At 38.2% G+C, this 23808-nt stretch overlaps 1 protein-coding gene across 2 annotated transcripts in view; it reads right to left on the bottom strand.

Moving 5' to 3' along the window:
* LOC124605656 (dynein heavy chain, cytoplasmic) overlaps nt 1-23808 on the bottom strand; it is a 232432-nt gene that overhangs the window by 77311 nt on the left and 131313 nt on the right. For both annotated transcript variants that reach the window (XM_047137483.1, XM_047137482.1), the window contains 10 exons: nt 22074-22261; nt 21603-21878; nt 15117-15310; nt 14088-14349; nt 13659-13850; nt 13395-13575; nt 10862-11106; nt 7248-7456; nt 6045-6204; nt 2497-2698 (listed from right to left, as the gene is read on the bottom strand). In XM_047137483.1, the coding sequence (XP_046993439.1) occupies nt 2497-2698; nt 6045-6204; nt 7248-7456; nt 10862-11106; nt 13395-13575; nt 13659-13850; nt 14088-14349; nt 15117-15310; nt 21603-21878; nt 22074-22261 (2109 nt within the window). The remainder of the gene's footprint in view (nt 1-2496; nt 2699-6044; nt 6205-7247; nt 7457-10861; nt 11107-13394; nt 13576-13658; nt 13851-14087; nt 14350-15116; nt 15311-21602; nt 21879-22073; nt 22262-23808) is intronic.

Genomic DNA, 23808 nt, shown 5'->3' on the forward strand with positions numbered 1-23808 from the left:
TACTGCCTTCATATAAATAGTGTGTAATGCACACTACGTCAAAGCTAACAGTTTCCACAAAACTATGATAACAACGAAGTACATGTAATCTTCCTACCCACAGGGGACATTCAAGAGTATAAAATATTTTTACATACCCGTCTACAGTCCACATTTTCAGCCGGCTAACCATTCAGTACCAAAATGTGAAATACACATTCCAAAATTATGTTAGAAAGCATTAGCACCAGTGCACATTGAAATGATTTTGTGAAAGTGCAGAAAATCAGGGATGCGATATTTGCAGATTTCTTTGCAGTAATCTTATTTGTTTAAAGCACTGTTTAGTACAATATAAGAAAGTCAAAAGGGCTGCAATAATTTTTATTTTGAGTTCTATACAGCATTCTGCGTCAAGACTTTCAACTTTTAATCATTCACAGAATCCCTTACGCACTTTTTTCTAGTCTACAATTTCCTTTAGATGCTGATCAAGGAACAAGACTTTTGGAATCTTGAGATTCATTACTTTTATTTTCAGGTTTATTATTTATATTCCTTTATTAGTATGTAATTGTTTCTTGCCTTACTACTTCTGGTTTGTATTTGCATGGTACAAACACTTACAAATCAAATCATTTTCATCAGGTTTTGATCATGGTATTAGGCAGAAGCTGCCAGCACTAAACAGGATATAATTAAACAAATGGAGAAGTAGAAAAGTTGTAAACGTATGGAAGACACCAAGAGTGGTAATGCACTTCTGCCCACCAGGAAACCGTGTAATGTATGTACCAATCTCTAAGACTTCCAATTTATTTTTATATGACTTGTTATACAATTTCTATTTATCTTCCTTGGCCATTTGTATACTCACAGCTCAGATCTCTAAATCCCCAGTGATTGAAATCGAAGGCCTGGAAAGACAACAGAGTACACGAACGTATTCCATTTAGACTTCATCCTACAGACTGTAATGAAGCCATACCAAAATGTGTGTCCTGCATGAAGAGACCAAGATGGGAAAGAAAAAACAACCCAGAGACACAATACCATTTCTCAAAGATGGAAGAAGGTAACTTTGACATGGCAGTGTGGTGGAAGTACACCCATATGGAACAAGCATGTAATTTAACTTTCATTCAGTGGTTAAACCTACTTTGTGGCAAAAATCCCACAGTGGGCAAAAGGCACTGTGCAGGAGTGTACTTGTTGAGAACAGAGGCAAATTGTTATACAGGCTAATACTCTACAAGCAGTAGACTATTACAAAATTCTGATAATATATATTCCAATAAAGGTTTATTAAGTTTAATAACTGCAATTTGAATAACCCCTTATTCAGCGAACATACCAGTTTAAACAAAAGTTTATGCATACAGGTGTACTCAAACTCTAAGTTTGTCGGCTTGTCTTATCTGACTGGTAATTAATCAGTCTTACATTTTTATTTTGTAAAGAAAGCATTCAAATACTATGTTCAATGTGAAGTAAATAATTTTTTGGCATGATGATTGCCTATCCAAAACAAAAACCAAAATCATTAATTTATGATTAAAAATATTTTACTTTGTTCTCAGTTTCCATGTTAGCCCACGTTTACAGTCCAAATAAACACTAACCTACTAAAATTTGGATGCATAACAAGTTATGGTACTGCAACAAAAGTCATGGAGGGTGAAAAACAAAGTATAGATGTGCTTGGAAAATAATGCGAAGTATCAAAATTAACTAACAGAAAATTTAAATTACACTCGCTATAACATCTTCAGTAGCTACACTTTACTGGTTCACCATTTCTTCTGAATTTCAACTTTTTCATTCTGGCGGTTAACTGTTCTATTAGCATATTTTTGCTACCTCCAATAAATAAAGCCATGTTTTTTGTTCTTTCTCAGTACTTTAACAACAAATGCTTTTTCTAATATTAACTGACCAGGATGAAACACATTGCCTATTGTTTATCAGATGTATGTATTTCTTAATACTTTTCATTACATCAGGTGGTCAGAAACAGTCTCAAAAGCCTGAATGGGTGTTGCAACGTAGGTTACGCAAAATTCAATATGATGCACCATTTCTTAGATAATTAGCTCCGATGTTAGCAAATGAGGTCATCATACACAAATTCAAGCAGCCCACCAAACACAGTTAGTGTCAGTTGTACTCATAGCACACGAGACTGGTCAGTCTCAGAGTTGGGTTTGATCCTTATTACTGCCCCAGTTTTAGGGAAAACTAACAGAGAACACATTTGGCGACACTTTCTCTGGCGAGTCACTTAGATTTTGAGTACGCAATTGCCAGACTGACCAATTACAATGCTAATTAACTCTGAAATGGTGCAATGTATTGAATTTCTTCTTTACAATAATTTCTCAGCACAACCTACCCTATAACACACTCACAGGCATTTCAGATTGTTTCTGAGCACCCTGTATTCTATTTGAATAATCCAAAGTTGATTTAAAATCACAGGATGTCATTCCGATAAGTAAAGCACATTTCAGAACTTACCTTGCTGAGCATCTATGACAGCTGGTTCCACTTGAGCTAAATCAGCCATGACATCTTCACGCTTCTGTGCTATTTTTACAGTTTGTATCTCCAGTTCAGCTTGAATCTCCTGACTCTGGACTTTCTTCTTTTCTGCTTCCTGTTGATCCTTTACCATTTGTCTCAATTTCGCATTTGCAGCTTCATTCTTGGCTTGCAACTCCTACATAACACACATGAATCTCATGAAACTTTACACAGTCTTCTAACAATAACTAGAGTTAATGCAAGAGTTCAGCTTGCTTCTTTTTTTTGGGAGGGGGGGGGTTCAGATTTTGATGCTACAACCTAAGAATGTCAAACAATGAAACATGTATTCAACTTTTTGTTGCTACACAGTTGTAAACAAGCTAAGAATCAAGAAACAATTTTTGTGGTGTAAAAGGATACAAATGCATTAGTTACAAGTATTGCCAAATGTAGATGAAACGTTTCCTCACAAAGATGACGTTTGAATAGTTGAACTAAATACCAACAGGGGACACCAAAACATTATCTTAATCTGTTTATCTCAAAGACAGTTGTCAACAATCAAAGACAAATGCTGCTACTTTGAGTTGGCGTAGGGATATGGAAGAGGAAGGAGGAGGAAGTAAGTGTAATTTGTAGAGACAGGTGACAAGGGAAAGAAGATTAAAAATGTATACCCTGCTGATACCAAGCCCCAATGCTCAGACTGGATATTGATGGGGGAGACGAACTGCCCATTTTGTTTGCAAATTAATCATCCACTCAGTGCCTTAAATGATTTCAGGAACTATTGGTTTACTGCTCCAATTACCAGGACGTAAATATTTGATTAGTATGAAGAGTAGTCATTAAGTTTTGATTATCATTTAAAGAAAGTTACACAGTTTTATATTTGTAAGTACGTGTGTGCAATCCTGATACACACTGATAGCCCACCACCACAGTACTGCTAAACTCAGCCAGAGAAGCCAAAACAAAATGGTACAATCTACCGTTTAGCTGTGGAAAATTGGGCAATGATTAGTTTCCTGCATTTGAAGGGGAAGGACTCAGCAACTGTCCATGCCGAGTTGGTGGAAGTGTACAACATTAAAGCACTATCACATGAGAGATTGGCCAGGTGGCTCAGAGGCTTCCAGTGTGATCAAACAAGTCTGAATAATGATCAATGAAGTGGTTTGCTGAAAACTGTGACTCTCAAGGGAAGTGGAGGCTCTAGTGCTCAAAGGTCAGCATAATATAATTGAGGCACTTGTTGGAGAACCAAAACCTGTCGGGGATCATTTTTAACATCTTAAGCAAAAATTCTGAATTCCACAAAGGTTACCATCCACTGGTTTCTGCAACAACTTACATTCACTCTGAAATCTACTGAACAGAGGCAGCAGCAGAAATGTTGTAAACGTGCCTATCCTCCTTCAGCTGCCTAATCACAATGTTTGAGTGCTGAGTCTATCATCATTAATCCATGGCAAAGGGACAAAGCAAGCCATGGAAACGTGGATTCACCACTGGTGAAAAAGGCGAACGCCCAACCATTGTCAAGCAACTTGACGTGGAGTGTTTTGTTTTGTTTTCTCTTCTTTAGAATAGCCATGATATGGAGCTAACAGTTTATGTTCATCAGGGGCAACAGTCCCAGGACCATACAACTGTAACCTCCTTACAAGTTTACAGGAAGCAGTCCCATCACAATACCCCAGCTCATTCTGCACAGGACCTCATCCCACAAGCTGCTTCTCTGGGCTATCAAATTTTGTCTCAACACTGTATCTGCTGACATCGTACCCAGTGACTACTTCCTCTTTTCTTGGATGAAGAAACTATTGTGTAGCAGGGATTTCCAGAATGATGATGAGATAATGAGCTTCCTGAGCAACCAAAATGGAGACCACTACAACCAAGGTCTCCCTAAGATCATTCTTCACCCAGAAAAATGTGTAGCACTGAATGTGAATATACAGAAGTACTACCATAATATCAAGTTTCACAGTCCCAGCTTGATTTTTATTTTTTAGTGATAACTGAAACTTTGACTTCTTGGTAAATGAAGACAGTGTATTTCTTCCAAAGATTTTGATTTAAGTTCCCTCATCATCTCAGTTATACCTCTGTGCTATATTAACCGGTTAAATCCTAGCAGCATGTCTTCAAATTCTTTCAATCTCTGCTTTCATTCCTACTTTATATGGCTTTCTTACACTGGAGCAGTATTCTGCAATAAGTTGCAATTATGTCTTGTGTGGTTTAAGTGAAAGACACATTGCACTTTCCTAAAATCCTCACAACAATTCTGGGTTCCACATGTCTCCCCTGCCAGTGACTTCATGTGTCCCTTCCATTTTATATCACTATCGGATTATTTCTAGGTATAAAACAATTTGACAGGTTCCAGACATTTATCACTAATCTTTTAATTAGGTGTTAGCTTCTCTCTCTCTCTTTGTTACGGGCATTATTTTGCAATTATCCCAGAAGAAGGAAGCAAAGGTGTTAGCTCAGACAGGACAAGGATTGGGAAGTAAATCATCTGCATCATCCTGAAAGGGAATAACCCAACATTCTTCTTAAAAAATTTCCCTTAAGGAACCAAAGGAAACCTGAATCTGGGTAGACTTCCTTACATAAATCCAGAGACTACACACACTGAAACAGCAGCATCATCATCATCATCATCAACAACCAACCAATGTCAATGAGTCTATGTCAAGAATACCATCAGTCTTACTAAATTCCCTTGGGATGGAAGGACAGCCCACATGTGCCCCCTCCCCCATACATATATATCATTATTCTCATTTGTCTCTTAAGATCACCACCAGTGTAGTTCACCATGATTAATTACTTATAAATTCTGAAAGTCAAGCAGATATTTTGTGTAGGTAATTTTGTGCAACTGTATCTCTCATATCAGACTGCAATGCAAAATACCATTCAGAAATATATATTTATGAAGTAAGCATACTAGGCATAAACAGGAGTTTACAAAAGTCACATCTTTACATATTTATTTCAGGATTTAAACTGTAACACTGCTGTTAGCAGATTTAAGATATGAGAAAAATTTTAATAAAGAAATTCATTAACAACTGCAAAACACTTAGTGCAAAAAGCACACTATTTTGGAAATTAGAACTGGGAAAAAGAGATGTTACATTCATTTAAAAAAAAAAATCAACATTATTGAAGTACTAAAGAGTTTGATACACCTAAACAATTTGTGACATATACCCAATGTCCATAATTATACGCACTGGAGAAGTTTACTGATAATGCATTGGAACATACTTTGAATGTGGAGCTAATGTTTTCGAAACAACCATACTCTTCCATGGCCTATGTCCAAATTGCCCATGCACAAGGATAGGTCGGTCTGTTTCCATATAATAGCATAGTATTAAGCAACAGTTCTTATATATACAACATTTATAGCACATGCATTCTGCAAGAAGGAAACACATTGGGAGAGGAGGCAGGGGGAGGGGGGGGGGGGGGGGGAGGCAGAGGCAGAGAACAAACTTCATTCAGTGCTCCAATACCTGAGATTTCACAGCAAGCGATTTTTGCATCTCTTCTACTTGTTCAACTGTTTCTGCAATCTTGCTCAAACCAACATTCAAATGCAGCTGCTGCTCTTCAAGATCCGATCTCTTTTCATTGTACAGCTTCACAAAATGGTGAATGAAGTCCAGATAATGCCTGCAATGGTTAACAAATAAATCAATGCAATACACCTACATAAATTTTGTTACCATGGCTCTATTGTTTATTCCATGAACCCCTTAATGAGGACAATCTAAAAGGAGGCAAAACACATTTTTTGACATCATACGTATTTCAAAACAAACTCACAAAATACTGTTCCTTCTATAGTTCCTAAACCAAACATTACTTAATACGAGTAGTATGTTAAAATTTTCTTTACAAATTAATGCAAAATTATCACAAACATGTAGATTTATACTTATATAAAAAGCTATTTCTGATTCCTAAGATATAATAGCCATTCACCATCTAAGGAAAACAATTAAGAAAATGTCTTTATACACACTGAATTGCTGTCCTAAAGAAGTGCAAGTGCAGAAGTACAATATTTCAGAAAAATCTGGTTATGTGATATTATAAATAACATAAAATACACTGTGGTCAGTGTGTGTGTGTGTGTGTGTGTGTGTGTGTGTACCTTGAGAAAGGTGTGAGGGCAGGTCAGCAGTTGTTCTGGATACATTAGTCGATAAAGCACTTACTTACGAAAGACAAAGGCACCAGGTTCAAGTCCTGATCTGGCAAAAGACATGAATTTCCATAACAGTGACCTCTTCGCTGCAGTGTAAAATGTAAATATCATATGACTAGGGCCTTCCGTCGGGTAGACCGTTTGCTGGGTGTAAGTTTTTCAATTTGACGTCACTTCGGCAACTTGTGTGTCGATGGGGATTAAATGATGATGACTAGGACAACACAACACCCAGTCCCTGAGTGGGGAAAATCTCCAACCCAGCCGGGAATCAAACCCAGGCCCCCTTAGGGTTGACATTCTGTCGTGCTGACAACTCAGCTACTGGGGGCGGACAGTGTAAATTCATTCTGGTACCACCAAAATAATTTATAAATAAAAACCTTAATGTGACACCATAATTTCCAATATCTCTATCTGATTCTTTTGCTGAAGATCTCCACTAATGTTCATTTGATCTCCAGTAAGGTTCATTTGTTTTTACACAATTCAACAGCTCATTTACCTTGGAGTAATGGCCATCGTGCGAGCTCCTCTTTTAGCAAGACGAGCATTTGCCTTATGCAGAGTTTGATGAACGTAAACACAAGCATTGATAACTGCATCACGGTGAGTTGGTGAAGCTGGAAGGCCTGCATATGCTGTGGGGAAGAAGTCTGGTGCCTTCCATGAAGGACGCTCTAAATCGACACGGTTTGTGAATTCCCTGCCAACCTGCAAAGAAATTTTTCAGCACACACAATTTAACAACCCATCACCAAATCATATAAAATGATAACTACGTAATTGACATGTCAAAATAAGTGACAGTGTTAACAGCACACAAAAAACACAAAAGCCTCACAAAAATTTGTCATCATATTACATGGATACAGGTTTAGAAATTAAAGTACATTTCAAAAAACTCCAGCGGCAACTAACACATCGGCCTAAAATTTACCATTTTTGTAAGCAATTGCAAATTATTTTTCTCATTGAAAATCACATCTAGTAACTTTGAAGATATAATTAAAAATGTGGTTGCTACTGACTGTCCTTGTCAAGGGGCTTTAGTTAAAACCTGGTATGTGTAAGAACTATAACACTGCCAGGACTTGATGAAAACACTGGTACATTGTGTTTCACACATTATTCAAGGACATCATCTTTATGTGGTATTCAAAAACCATGTGAAAAAATATTTCAATATATTAATAAAATATACAGAATGACTTTTTAATCAGCCATTAATGTTTTGCCATGTCCAAAGCTTGTTACATCTGTGAGAACGAGATGCAACATGATGTCCCAACCAGCTAGAAGAAGAAGAAGAAGAAGAAGAAGAAGATTGCCCACTGTGGCAGAACATGGTTGACAAAAAAGTCTTACACCTGTAAGTAGATAGGAAACAACTAGTAAATGACGGTTAATATAAATAGTTGAAGACAAACACATTGACATCTGTGTAGTGGCTACTCTTGGTAGAAGTGGTCAGGATGAGTGACTATCAAGCACATTCAGGTAAGTTTTACTTCATTACATCATATTAACATCATCTGGGAACAGTTTCAGATAAGGGCATCCTTAAATTCTAATGGGGAATTCTAATGTAAAATCAAATTAAATTACTTCATTCTATCATTACATATAGATTTTTTTATAGATTTAGAAAAGGCTTTTGACAGAGTTCAGTGGAACAAGCTGATGGATATCTTGAAGAGGAAAGGAGTAGATTGGAAAGAGAGACGACTGATACAGAATCTATATTTACACCAGAAAGTAAGGATAAGGACTGGAAATGAAATGTCAGAAGGAAGCAGCATTGGACGAGGTGTTGGACAAGGTTGTTGCCTTTCCCCACTGTTGTTTAACATATACCTTGAAGAGATTATTGCGAAAAGTTTAGATGGGAAAAGAGGACTATGTATTGGTGGAAAGAGAATAGAATGTATAAGATTTGATGAAGACATGGTATTAGTGGCAGAAAGTGAGCGGGCAGTGAATAACATGCTGAAAGATCTGAATAAAGCTTGTGTGGAATATGGGATGTAGATAAACACAGCAAAAGCAAAGAGTATGGTCATCAGTACAAGACACAATATTAAAATAGGACAATCTACCATTAGCCAATTAAGGGAATTTAAATATCTCGGAAGCACAATAACTGAAGACTTGAGATGTCACCAGGAGGTGAAAACTCTAATTGCCATTGTGAAGGAGGCATTCAACAGAAAGAGGAGACTCTTATGTGCCAAATTAGATAAAGGACTACGGAAAAGGCTTGGCAAATGTTTTGTCTGGAGTGTGGCACTATATGTGACAGAAACATGGACACTGAGAAGAGAGGATGAAAAAAGGTTAGAAGCATTTGAGATGTGGATGTGGAGGAGAATGGAGAGAATAAACTGGATGGAAAGAGTGAGTAATGAAAGTGTATTGGAAACGGTTGGTGAGAGATGATGTCTGCTGAAAGGAAAAAGAACTGGTTGGGACATTCACTGAGAATGTAGATGCTTTGGAAGGATTGGTTTGTGGGAGAAGACTGAGAGGAAGGAGGAGATACAAGGTGATAGACGACAAAGGGAAGAGCAAATTATGCAGACCTGAAGAGGATGGCAGAAGACCGGACAGCCTGGAGAACTACCATGTGAAAACCTGCCTTTAGGCAGAACACTGATACTGCTGCTGCTGCTGCTGATGATGATGATGATGACTATCATTACATATTCACTGAGGTAAGAAAATGGAACTTAACAAATGCTGCACTTGTAGAAAGTGTTGATTCTCCATGACACCCCAAAGTGTTTGACAACTGGCTCTCCCAATCTGGTTGTCCAAAAGCTAAGAGTATTGGTTCCGATTCTATGCTTTGTCACTTTTACAAAAACAGCCAATTTCTAAACATCTGAAACATTGCCAGAATATTACACAGTTTCACTTTCAAATCATAGAACTTTCTCTTGCTTGCAACATTCATGCACACAGGTCTCTCAGGAGGATTTCTAATGCCTAGAAGCCATTTCCCATTCATGTTTAGGCAGAAACGTTTTACATATATTAGTAACCAACATGTATCCAGTCCTCAGAGTTCACTGTTCCTGCCTCATTGGCCACTGTAATTGGGCGTCTTTGTGGACAAGAATGAAATGGTACTCAATGATCTGCAGCAGCTCTTGTCACAATAAAGTTTTTTAGCTGTGAAACTCTATACATGGGCAAGTTCTGACCAGTCACACTATTTGTCAGCCTCAATTCTGACATTCCCACACTCCATTTGCACTGGAGTGATTTTCACTGACAGATAACCCAGAGGGCATTATGCAGCGACACTTGAGAAATCTTTCACATCCTTCAGAGCTTGGCATTTGATACAGATTAGGTTATTAGATTAGATTTACTTTCATTCCAATTGATCCGTAGTGAGGAGATCCTTCATGATGTAGAACATGTCAGAAAAACAACAATACATGACAAATATTTACAACTCAAACAAATGAGCTAATGTACCATTCCACAGGTCCCAAGTGGCATGGTCATCATTTTTTAATGAACAGGACTGAAGACCACAACAACAACAACAACATGGTAATAAATGTGTAATACAACTACTAAATACTTATTTACAATGAACACATTACTGCACTGAACTGGTGCAGAAGTTAGATTATACTTACACACACTTGTTTACAATGAACACATTAATGCACTGAAATTGTTCACAAATTATATTGTATCAGTTGGTTCTACTGAGAAATTCATCGATGGAGTGGATGCAAAAATAATCTCCCCTTCTCCCATTTTTCTGCCTCTCCAACACATCAATCTTCCAACCTAGAGTTAAAAATATCTAACACAATATGCTCTGCAATGCGCTTCTGCCATTAACACACCGAGCACAAATCTACACCCATTAACTTGTTACCCACCACCCTGCCTCACTATGTTGTCTGCTTGTACCTCAACTTCTTATCTTTGGCATGCCACTTTGGTAGTTTTTTGGTCCAGTGAACAGGATTACTCTGCATAAAATAACAACTTGGAAAATAAAAATTATTAAGTTAAAAAAATTTGAACATGTGCTCTTAAAAATTACACTTGTGCATACGTGTCAAACCTCAATACATTAATAACAGAAAATACCTGGAAGAGAGCACCATCTGACCAGTCTCCAAACCAGTTCAGAACACATCTGTTGAAGAGTGCAGGTGATGTTGCAGCTCTGTCTTTGAGCCCTTCAGAAGAAGGATTCATTGTAAATACAACATGCAAATTCTTCATCACCTGACCAGTAAACCATTTGTATAATTCCTCATTAGAATCCAACATCAGACCTTCTCGTTGGGCCCCTTCTTTACACTGGGTCATCAATGTTGAATATTCATCCCCTGTGAACAAAGATAGGGTGGAGATTCCATACACAGCAGAGACCCTAAAGACTGCAAACAGTATAGGTGTGAGATTACCTATAGCTAGAGAAAAAGACTCTGAAATTGCTGGTGTAGTGACTGATGACGTTAGATTGTTTTGTGTATACAGATCACCAAGTGGGAAGATTAGCATTTTTCTGGAAAAAAATGGCCAACTTACCAAGAATGAATACAAAGAAAAACATCATTATATGTGGTGACTTCAATATTGACATGGGAAAAGAATCAAAACCAAGGCAGATTTTGAAGAATGGTTAATACAGTACAATGTGGAGGCAACAATATCTGCACCAACAAGAGTGACTTCTCAAAGTCAGACAGCTATTGACAACATCATTACTGACATTAGCAGGTCTAACTACGAATCACATGTAGTCGTAACAGAGATATCTGATCATCATGGACAGCTGATCTGCTTCTGCAAAAGTAAGGACATAATATCTGAGCCAAAACAACCAACCAAAGAAAGAAGTCAAGAACATCAGTGAACAAAATATTAACATTTTTAGAGCAATATTGAGCAGGGAAACCTGGAATGAAGCCCTAAAGGTGCAGAATGTAAATGAGAAATATGATTCATTTATTAAAACAGTTAAACACCACTTTAATGTAGCATTCCCCAGAGTAAAGAGACAAGAGAAGATGCAGGGCCAGACAAAGTGGATTACCAGTGAAATAACAGAACTGCGAAGGAAGTGCAGGATCTGAGATGGAGGGGTGAAGCTGAAAATTATAAAATTCTACAAAATATGTATAGAAATATAATATGAGAGGCAAAATCAAGAGCAATTAGTGCTACTATAACTAACTCAAGAAACAAGACAAAGGCAGCTTGGAATGCAATTAATGGTGAAAGACAGGAAAAAGCTGGATAAAACAAAGAAATAGGTACATGGTCAATTAAAATAAAAACCACTGTGGTTACAGATGGCAGAGAAATAGCTAACAAACTCAATGATAACTATATAAAATCCTTGTTATAAACCTAAAAAAAGGTGTTCAAAAATAAAGAGAAGGCTGTGCACATGGGTTTAGAGGTATATGAAACAAGATTAGAAAAAGTAGAATTCACTAGATCCCTAGGTATTACCTTGGATAACAAGCTGAAATGGGAACAACATATTAATTCTGTCTGTAAAAAACTCGGCTCCATCATATTTATAATGAGGCAGCTAGAACAGTATGCAGATAAACAGCTTTTGTGCAAAGTACACTATGAACTCTTCGAACCATACCTGCAGTATGGAGTGGCAGTGTGGGGAAAATCACAAATCCTAAAAATAAAAAGAGTGTTCACATAAAAAAGCAGTCAGAACCATATTAGGAAGAAAGACTTCTGGAACATGCATAAACTGCTTCAAAAGAGTATGCATCTTAACTATTTCCTCCTTGTACATATATAATGCTATGCTACACGTCACGAAAGATAGTGCCGGGTGGACTACATATGCTAGTGCACGCATCCACAATGCACATAGGAAGATTGACACACGAAGCATACCCCACCAACTGACAATGCTTGAAAAAGGACCCCAGTACTCAGGTATCAAATTACTAAGTCTGCCTAAAATGCTATGTGACAACACGCATGACATTAAGTTTTCAAAGAACCTAAAAGACTATCTGGTGGAAAAGGAATTTTACTGTTGCGTTTTACTGTGAAGATGAGTACTGTTCACATTAAATGTGCAAATATTGTTAATTATAATCAATGATGTTAGAATAGTTGGGAAGTATGTGATGAAGGTTTTTGTATTTTGGCGTGCCCTATATTACATGTACGTTCACTGTACACCATGTAATCCTACAGGATCAAATAAAATTCAATTCATTGAATAAAACATCTGAAATCCTCCATTGGTAACTGTTGCTTAATAGAACTAATTAAATTAAAATCAAGTGATACAGCAAACATTCCTAAAAAACAGACCCAAAGTTTCAAATTTGAAGAATAAATTGCTTAATTTGGGCACAGCTTTGATGATTTTGAAATTACTGGCAGTAATATAAGAAAACAGATAATATTGAAACTATGAAAGTAAGTGCTTATAAATTGAGGATAAACAGACAGTAACACTGATCCAAGAATATTTCTTAATCAAAAACAACCTGAAGTAACAGTAGAGCAAAAATGAAGCAGTATCTTGATATCTATCATTACCACAAATTACTGAGATAATTTTTTAAATCCACATGTTCACAAATCTCAGTGATACTGACATTTAATTCATAAACAGTTTTATTACCTTCAAACAGACCAGGCACTTCTCCATTAGCTAATAATGTATTCATTCTTTCCAAAAATCCAGAGTCCAGAACATTTGATTCATCCAGTATGAAGGCTATTTTTTCATCTTTGCATCCAGCACGTCGCAATACAGCTCTCAAGTCTTCATCAAAATCTTCACCAGTGTATTTGTTATGTACCTGTTACATAGAAACCGAACAATATGTCTGAAAATGATACAGTCTTTTTTAATATCTGGAATATTTAACTGTAATACATGTACCTTTATTTGGAAGATTGAAAGGCCATTCATCCAAGCCACAAATCTTGACAATGTGGTTTTGCCAGCACCAGATACACCAATTAAAAGCAGATGTCCTTGAGGCTGTCTGAAAATTCTATCTATCCTCAATACATGATCAAGAACTTCATCAAACAAGACAAGCGGAACATCCAACTCTTCTTCATAGAAAACCTGATTTAAAATAACAAAACCATTAAAAACAGAAGAAACCATCAAAAAGTTCACACATTCCACTGTACTTATGAGACAGGAAAGTGATTGTTACAGGTATAATGTGTGATGATAAGCAGCCATACTTAAGACAAATGAGTTTCAATTCAAATTGAAGTGGACAAAAACGAAAAACTGCAGCATAAGGTAAAGTAATAAATACTTTTAAATTCACTACTATACCAAATCTAAACTAACCTTTAGCCTGGCTTTCACATATTCTCTCAGCTCTTCCCTATCAACTGGCACATAGTCCTTGGACAACCAATTGCTGTAAAGTATTGGGCGAGTCAAAGCTGCTTCACGTTCAACTCCTGGGAAGTGTTTAAGTGCTACAACATCAATATTGTCATTTGTCCAACGACGCTCCACATCATCAACCAGGCGATCTTGAAACAGACGAAGTGCTTCATGTGCCCAAAGTCGCACCAGCCCTTCCACTGGGAGTGACTCCAGTGGCCTACAATCACACGACACAAAAGAAGATAATTATCACAAAGTTGGAAACAGCATGGAGGGGAAGGAGAGGGTGGGTGGGTGGGAGGACCACCCTCAGTACCACCATCCACTTGTTTCACATTAAATTCAAAGTAGTAATCACATCTATACCTTGGCCCAGGAGGCAAGAACTGGGCTGAAATTACAAGGGAGAGAGAAAGGGCCAAATTTTTTTTTTTTTTGGTGGAGTATAAATTGTCTTTACATGTGAAAGCTTTCGACTATGCTTTAATGTGACTGTTATTGATCTCAAATGAAATAACGAGTTTACTGTTAACCATTATGAAGATGTAGATCTCCGCCATCAAGTAGATTTATCTGGATTAATACGGCATACTGTGTTGCAACTTTGGAGTAATATGTGGTACTGTTTCCAGTGGTCAAAGGATCTTTTCTCAATTGTGTTATTCCATATACTCTATACCATTAGGTTTACAACTGGTAACAGCAAACATGTTGTTTCATTCAATATGAACTGTCAGTTCAGAAGAGGTTCTTATTTAGGATCAGTTAGAACCTAGGCACAGTTTTGTTAAAACAACAGACTGCCAACAAGATTTTAAAAGACAAGGACAGGCTGCACGAAATATACAATTAGCAAAACACATTTTTGCACTGTTTTTCTTGTCTGTTGGGTACTGTTGAATTTGGAAAACAACACTCAGAATAGCGAGAGGTAATCTATGTACTTCATTTTACAGTATGAAAGGAATTGATGTTGCAGCTTACCTAATCGCTTCACATATACCTCGTACCCATCTTGTCATTTCTCGAGGAGAATATACATAATGTGGCTGCATGTCCTGCGTGAAACGCTCTTGTGAAGCTAAGTAAAATTCAACCATTGCATTTGTAAGTGGCTCAGCATATCCACGTAGAGATGGCACGAGTCTCAGCATTGCTCTGCTGAATGTGCCATAAATCTAGCAAAGAAAGTAAATGATTTTGTTCACAGCTGTTTTACATGGTATTTAATGAAATCATTAGGCCATAATAGTGATATTAATAATAATAATAATAATAATAAGTCAGGTATACGGGATCAGTTTTCATGTGCAAGAAACACACTGTGCAACCTGCAATTCTAAATGAGAATAGGAAACAATATTAATTTTTCAGCCACAATAAAACTTCTAACAGATTCCTCCAAATAGCAGATACCACTAAATTATGAACAATTTCCTCACCAGGGATACAAGCAGTTTAACAGCAATATTGCTTCTCAATAACAGACATTCTTAACAACAGGCATGTACGCAAAAAACTACCTTCGCAATGCAAATACAGCTTTTTAACAAAGGGGAACCTGGTAGAAAATGGTTGCAATTCCTGAAATTTTAAATAACAATCAACAGTACCTTGAGCCAGCACTCAATGTCTTATGTTGCTACCAAGCACATATAGCAAACTCCCGATTATCTGGGTTAATGTGGACCAGAAACTTCAAAGAAAACAGTAAAAAACACACACACACACACACACACACACACACAGAAACTGCTATTGACTTTATTTACAGAAAATGCTACATGTCACATCTGAAAGATCATTTTTGCATAATGATCATCGTTTCTGTTTTTCATTCAACTTTTTCTTGACTACAGTTCTCGTTTCCCAGAGAGTCAAAACATCAGTAGACTCAAATGAGTGTTGTATAGCATATTCCAATAAACCAACACATCCAGTCCATCAATAAGCATGATACAGGTTCCTGTGTTGTCTTATCTGTGCACTCTTCCCCTACTGAATGGAATTTGTGTCATTTAGCCTCATTACTATAACCTTCACAGCCATTTTCAGAAGTGAGACTAATGTTATCTTCACATTTTCTCAAGCCTTAAAAATCCCATGGACTGCATTGAGCACAATGACAACATGATCTGTAGGATGTCAAGGTGGGTTGTCCAGTGAAAGAACAGCTGTTTCAAGTAGCCCTTTCCCCTCTCTGAAAATGTATGCACAGAAAGAACAGACTGTAACCAGTCTCTGAAGATAGTACTGTCCATTCCGACTCCTTTCTGATGGATGTATTAATGTGGTAAGCTCATTATTTCTTTAAGTGTATGCAGTTTTGTGATTTGCCACTAAATAATGGTTTCAATTTGTGTTCACACTTTGAACTTGCTTGGGAAAAAAAAGTTAGCCTTTCTTTACCAGGCTTATGTCTGGGAGCATGCATTTCAGTCTGAGAGGCTACAGTTAGTGTGGGCATTCCCCTCTAATACAGTCCAGTTTCATCAGATTTGTAAATGTTCCAGAAGCTTTTGTTGCATACATGAGTATCACCTTCACAATAGAAGTATAGGAGAATGGCTGTATTCCTTTCCTGGACATACTGATTAGGAAGAAGGCAGATGGCACACTGGGCCATTCAGTGTACAGAAAGAAGACACACAGACCTGTACCTCTACGCAACCAGCTGCCACCATCCAGTGCAACGCCAGTCAGTACTGACCACCTTGGTACATAGGGCACGCATCGTTTGTGACAAAGAAAGCCTCTCAGGAGAATTACACTACCTAAGAGAGGTATTTTAGAAAAAGGTACAGTGAAACACAGATTGGTAGGCCCTTCAAGAGGAGACAGGCTGACAAATTTCGGGAAGAGGAAGAGGAAGAGGAAGAAGAAGAAGAAGAGGAGGAGGAGGAGGAGGAGGAGGAGGAGGAAGATAGACTTGCCTTTATGCCATATTTGGGGGGCCTGTCAGCCAAAATGGGGAGGCTACTGAGAAAATCAAACATAAATACCATCTTCTGACGACTGCCGAAGATTAAAGAGTTGCTTGGCTCAGCTTAAGACCCACTCAAACTCCACACACCTGGCACATATAACATGTCCTGCGAATGTGGTGTACAGTAGACTGGACAAATGCAACGCTGCATCTCAAAAAGGTGCGAGGAGCACATCAGACACGAACAGCTCACCCGCTTCCCCCTCCACCCCAACCGCCGGCTCCCCTGGACCCAGCCTCCCGCCGCCAGGTGGTGGAGGGGGTGGGGGGGGGGGGCGGCACACTGCAGCTATAAAGGGACCGGCATCCGCAAAGTCTCGGCACTTCGCCAGAAGATGATGAGTACGTCACTCATCGAAACGTCGCAGTTTGAAGACACCACAACCCGGCTGGGAGTCCGAGAACTCTTCACCAAAATTTAACAGCTTTTTTACAGTTTTTTTGTTTCTTCTCTCATCTTTCGTATGCCTATGCCATAAACCTGAGAAACTCTGCAGGTCCTCTAACCCATCATCAACATCTAATTTCTTTTCTAGTGTCACAACAGCAAGTCTGCATTTAACTGTCATCTTAACAGTAAACATAAACTATCCTTAACTTCAGCAACAAGAAATGAGACATACATTAACACTCACTGTGTATGATCTGTTTTAAAAGCCATGGTATTATTGCAATCTATTGTGGCTAGAAAATTCCGGTCAACAATGGAGTCCTCCAGGCAATGTGTATCAACAAACTTTCATTTTTTATTAACACAAAGGAAGAATTCTGAAGGCAGCTGTCCAAGAATAAAAACCTACATAATTTCCTTTTACTGTCTGCTTTAGGTAAGTTGGCAATTTTTGACCTTTGGCTCCTCGGGAATGGGCTAGGCAAATGTATGAACAGAAAATGGGTCACAGAAGAGAAGAGTCCCCATACATAAGATACTTAAGATGAAATGAGAAAAATTGGGAAAATATTTCAGGGATGTCAGACACTGGGATTGGGATCCCTCCTCTTCAGGCAGTAAAACAAGATTCATATACATAATATTGTAAACAAAAATTGTCATTTAAAAGGACACAATACTTCAGGCTACTTATTTTTCCAAACACTGCCGAACTATGCAGGAATAATCTACAAACCAGATAATACACACACTGATAATTGGGAGCTTCTGTAACAGTTTCTAAAGTGCAGTATCCTTTGTGGTTACACCTTTAGAGCTGAGTGTAATGCACAATACAAAGGTTGCAAAAATAAAAATAGTTTACCTTCTCCTTCAAAGTTCAAATCATCAACATTTATGACAAAGAAAAATAAAAAATTTGGTGTTCAAGATTTTTCGATGTGCGCATAAAACACAGGCTAGTTTATTTATTTAATCGTACGGCTAGCCCCCCCTTCGGGCAGACCTTTCGCCTGGTACCGGTCTTTCAATTGGACGGCACTTTGGCAACCTGTAGTCGATGAGGATGAGGATGATGATGATGATGATGATGATGATGATGATGATGATGATGACAGCAAAACACCCAGTCCCTGGGTGGAGAAAAGTCCCCAACCCAGCCGGGAATTGAACCCAGGCCCAGAGGATTGACAATCTGTCACACTGACCATTCAGCTACCGGGAGCTGATGCAGGATAGTTACAAAATCAAGCAATGGAAACTCCATGTTGGAATACTGGTACTGCTGTTGGTAACGTGCATGCATGAAGTGTGCTTGCTCGTGTGTATGTGTGCACAGTGCATGATGCACATCAGTTACATTTTGAGAAACATGCTCATTTCCCAACACACCATTCTTCAATGTTCTCACCTTGCTTATGAGTTGACCTCTTATTCGCAAAAAAGATCACTTAACTACTAAATTACGGCATCATGAGTTTACAGCAACCATGGACTGAGTCGTTAAGTTCAGAATTAAGTGTAAGACTCTTTCAAAACATATCTAGTAACTCCAGTTCAGATGACAAAAACTGGAAGCTCCAAAGATTACAAAGAAAAAAAAATGTGTTTAACTGACAAGTCTTATCATTTTTCAAGAGTATGTCCTTAAAAGATGAAAAGTTTTCAAGAGAAAAACCATTTGAAGATAAATCATTGACTTTCTGTCATCAGAACAACAGGTGAAACAGAAAAACATTTGATACTCAAGGCTATGGGATCTAAATGTTTTAATCCACTTGGTTCGGGAAAACAATGTGCAGTGCTATTCAAACAGCATGTTTGGGTGACAAGCACAATAATAAACTGAATGGTTGTTGGCATTTAGTTGAAAAATTAGATGAAAAAATAGGAAAGAGATTTTGTGGGTGTACACAGCTATGTTACTCTTAAAAATATGATGATTATGTTTTTGTTGCTAAATATTACTACCCATTGCCAACACCTGGATTAAGGGACTATTAATAAACATTTTGTACAGATAAAAAGCACCGAGACATTTTGTATCAAATGGATGATCTTGTATCTGCAGGTGAACTAATAAAATCTATCGGCGTACTGCACAAAACTGAGTAAATATCTTCTGCTTTGATACATATTTCTTTCACCAGAGGTCACAATTGTTTCAAAGAAGGTATAGTACACTTAAAGACTGTCAAAATAAAGATGGCAGAAAAACAAACTGAGACAGACTAAAGCTTGGAATCTAGCACTCAGTTTATCAAGATCTCGCCAACTGTATCATCCATCTGAGGTGGAAAATATGAGATGATGTGTGTTTCACAGAAAGCACAACAAATGAGCATCAAAAGAATGTAGCAGACATCACGAATAACATCAGCAGTATTTCACAATCTGGTTGGAATCCAGGTGGCAAGTACACACAGCAACATAGCTTGCAGCACCTGCAGGAGACTACTTGGTCAGTTGTCAAAATATTAAGCAAAAGAATGGAATCAGTCAACTCGGCTGAACTCCCAAAAGCACACCATTAATCAATCATGCCAAGAAAACCTGACTGGACAATTTCTATGTACATACAGCTCATTTCACTCTTACATCTATATTTGCAAATATACTCTGAATCACTATGAATAATGTAGCAGTAGGCACTTTTATTTTTCCATACTTTAAGATTTATTCCTGTTCCATACAGAGATGGAATAGGAACTGTGATATAACACTGTCACCATTGTCTTAGCATATACTGAAAAGGGGTGTATTTACTATATGCAGTGAACACAGTGACTGGTGACAGAATGTAAATGAACAGTATAAATTGGCTTACATTTTACTGTTGGGCTAAGCTGGCCTGTGCAACTGTAATCAGTAACAATCCAATGGTGGAATAAACAACTAACTAAGGTTTCGTATAAAACAGAATACTCATTTCAGAAAACTGCTAAATTTCCAAAATGATTTGAAGTGCCGCTTTTTACTTTAAAACAACCAGCAGTACTGGGAATTGTGCCTCCCGAAAAATACAAATGGCCAGCCTTTGTCTATGTAATTTTAACAAATTTATAACCAAGGTTACCCTCATGCTCTCTCCGACTGCCTGACAGTTAAAAAAATTCAGCACTTCTAGCTGTCAAACTGGCCTCTAACCATTCATATCACAATCCCTTTCTACACACTATGCATCCTATTAGACAACACTAATATGTATCGCACCCATTTTAGTAATGTTCGTAGTATGTGTGACAGATATTTTGGAGGCAATGTCTCTGAAAGACAAACTGTAGCTTTCCAGTATTCCGAAAATAAATTAAAGCCTCCCATTTGTTTTACCAATAACTAAGGAATTACGTACATTCCCACAGTATCTAAATATAGTTCTTTTGTAAAAGAACAAAAAGACTGCTATGGACAAGTTAACTTCTCATGCTCTGCTGCTCCCCAGCTGCTGAGGACGTGTTTCAACACAGCTTCTAGGTTTTCCTCAAGCGCTACTGATGCGTTTACTCGTCCCATTCCACTGACCCTCTCACTGCTGCTGCATATGTCGGATGTAGAAACCAATACCTCAAGAACTAAATGAGATATCACTCTGCTTTCAATTTTAAATAAAATTTCTATATTTTATCTACATCTCTTTGGAGCAATTTATGAGCTAAAATCAACCAGTCACAAAATTCACACAATGTGTTTTTACCTCTGAAAATTCTGCAATGCTTTATTTAATTTGCTGCAGCACAGTAGCTATGACAAATAACTGAAAGAAATCCACTTCTTTATCGAGCAAAGATATCTGACTGTAAGGTGTGCATACTATTTTTTTTCTTCTGAATAGTTTCCTTAAAAGAGATCATAGTACGTCAAAGTGGCCGGAACCATGTCTCTCAACACAGGTAACAGCTCCATACAACCAGTACAGCAACGACAAAGCCATGCTTGGCAGGGAATGTAGAGAGCACATCTATAGCAGGGAATGGGTTAACTATACACCTTTATTTGAGAGCTTTGAACTATAAAAATTTTATCATTTCAACTAATTAAAATCAGTTACATGCTTTTTGTAATAGAAAAGTCACAGGAAGCACATTTCACTAACCTGCTTGAGTGACATCTCTCCTGGGTAGTCTACATATATCACTGGCACATGCCTAAGGAAACGATGAGAAAGTGGTTTTCGGCCCGGATCAGTTGGGGGATTGCAGGCCCCAACAAACTGAATCCGTTCCAGAGACACCCATGCCTGGTCTGAAGCACGGTAGAAGCCACAATGTTCTACTAACTGCCGCAGGAATGAGATTACTCGTTGTGTGCCATACTGATCCATGTCAGGCAAATTGATCTCATCACAAAACAGCACCAACCATTTCCCCAGCTAAAATAAAATTAAAAAAATAAAAATAATAAAATCAGTAAGATTACAGAACAGTACCACATTTCATAATGATCCCTTTGTCACCTTAGCATATTTCATTAATAGACTAACAAGCATGGTGCTACCATAAGAAAGTGCCTTTTTAAAATTCAACACGAAAGAACTACAAATACTTTAATCATTAAAAGTCATTACCTGTACTGGTGCCAGAACAACGCCATTAGGTGTTTTTCGGTATTCACAATAGTGGTCAAATGTCTTCAGGAGCAATTCTGGTGTTGTAGCTGATGAGAAGTTGAGCCCGACTACCTCCATATCAGGAAGAGCACGCAAGGCAGAAAACAAGGTCATTGTCTTCCCTGAGCCAGGAGGCCCACACAGAACTGAAACAGATGTAAGGTATCATCAGGATCTATACATTGCAATACGTGCGTTCTGGATGGGGGGGGGGGGGGGGGGAGGGGGGAAGAGCAGAAAATACATTAACATAACACTAAGAAACCAAGCCAAGTGATGATTAGAAGAACACACTGCGACTTTAGTAAGTGTTACCAGAAGTTCTATTCCACTCAAACTACGAATATGGCTACAAAAGAAAAGTGACATTACTAATTTCAACATTACTGTTTTCTGTGTTGTATTCCAGCATTTGCCTTAATTTCATGATGCTACAGAATACCTGTATCTGGATAGCCCCCATAATTCGAGTCTAGTTGTTTCTTGAAGATGAGGGGGAGAGGAGTCTGGAGAAAGGGGTTTTTAACAAATTGGGAAGGGGGAGGTGGTGGAGGTGGTGGTGGTGGGGAGGCAGTGTCCATCTTGTCAGTTGACCCAACAGATCCTTTGAAGTAGTCAACCAGCATGGAGAATGGCGACCCACAACAACTGTGAATGGTTTGCCATAAATAAGTCTGGAACTTTTAAATGGCTCAAACAACAGCAAGGTATTCTTTTTCAATTTTTCAGTCGTCCTCAAACTTTTGAGAGTACTATGGAAGCATAAGCACCTTTTTGGCACCTTCCTGAAATTTTACTAGAACTGCTCCTACCCCACAACCGCTAGCATCGGTGTTAAGTTCTATCTCAGCATTCTCACCATACAATGCTAGAAACAGATCCCTCCTTAACGACAAGCACCGATTTCTCTTGCTCTTTGTTCCAGGAAAATTTGGCACCTCCCTGCAGTTCTTGCAAGGGGTATGCCTTGGTACAGAAGTCCTTTATGGAGCACCAGTAGGAAGAGCACATTCAGAGAAAACTTCTCATGTCACAAATGTGCCAAACAGTCACAAAATCTGATGGCTCTTATTTTCTCTGGATCAGGACAAACCTTTATCATTCATGAAGTACCCAAAGATTTTTATTTCTTGGACAATGAAGAGGCACTTTCTCCGATTCAGGAGGAGACCTGTAGCCTGAATACACTTCAACACATTAAAGACTCATTGTCCACTCAAGATGTCTAAGCAGGTTGCTCATCGTATGTTCAAAGGTGACTGGAGTGCTGCACAATCCAAGTGGAATTATTTTGAACTCTGACGTAGTCAGGAGTTATGAAGGCAGCTTTTTGGCCAGTCAACTTTGATTTGCCAGTAGCCTGTCTCTACATTCACATCTGCCAACTACTTTGCTCCCTTCAAGCACTCCAGGGCATCAGCAATGTGCACCTCTACGTCCACATCTGCAAACTATTTTGCTCCCTTCAAGCAGTCTAGGGTATCAGCAATGCGCACCAGTGGCTAACATCTTTCTCCACGATTTCATTCAGTCATTGGTAGTCAGCGCAGAAATGCTATGTCCTGTCCACCACAAAAACCACCAGGGAGAACCAAGGACACTCTGAAGGTTGAATGAAGTCATCTTGCAGCATCTTGTCCCCTTCCTCCCAGATCATCCGTCATCCAGCCAGCATCTACCATGACTGCTGGCT

Source organism: Schistocerca americana, chromosome 3, assembly GCF_021461395.2.
Source record: "Schistocerca americana isolate TAMUIC-IGC-003095 chromosome 3, iqSchAmer2.1, whole genome shotgun sequence".
Lineage (NCBI taxonomy): Eukaryota > Metazoa > Arthropoda > Insecta > Orthoptera > Acrididae > Schistocerca > Schistocerca americana.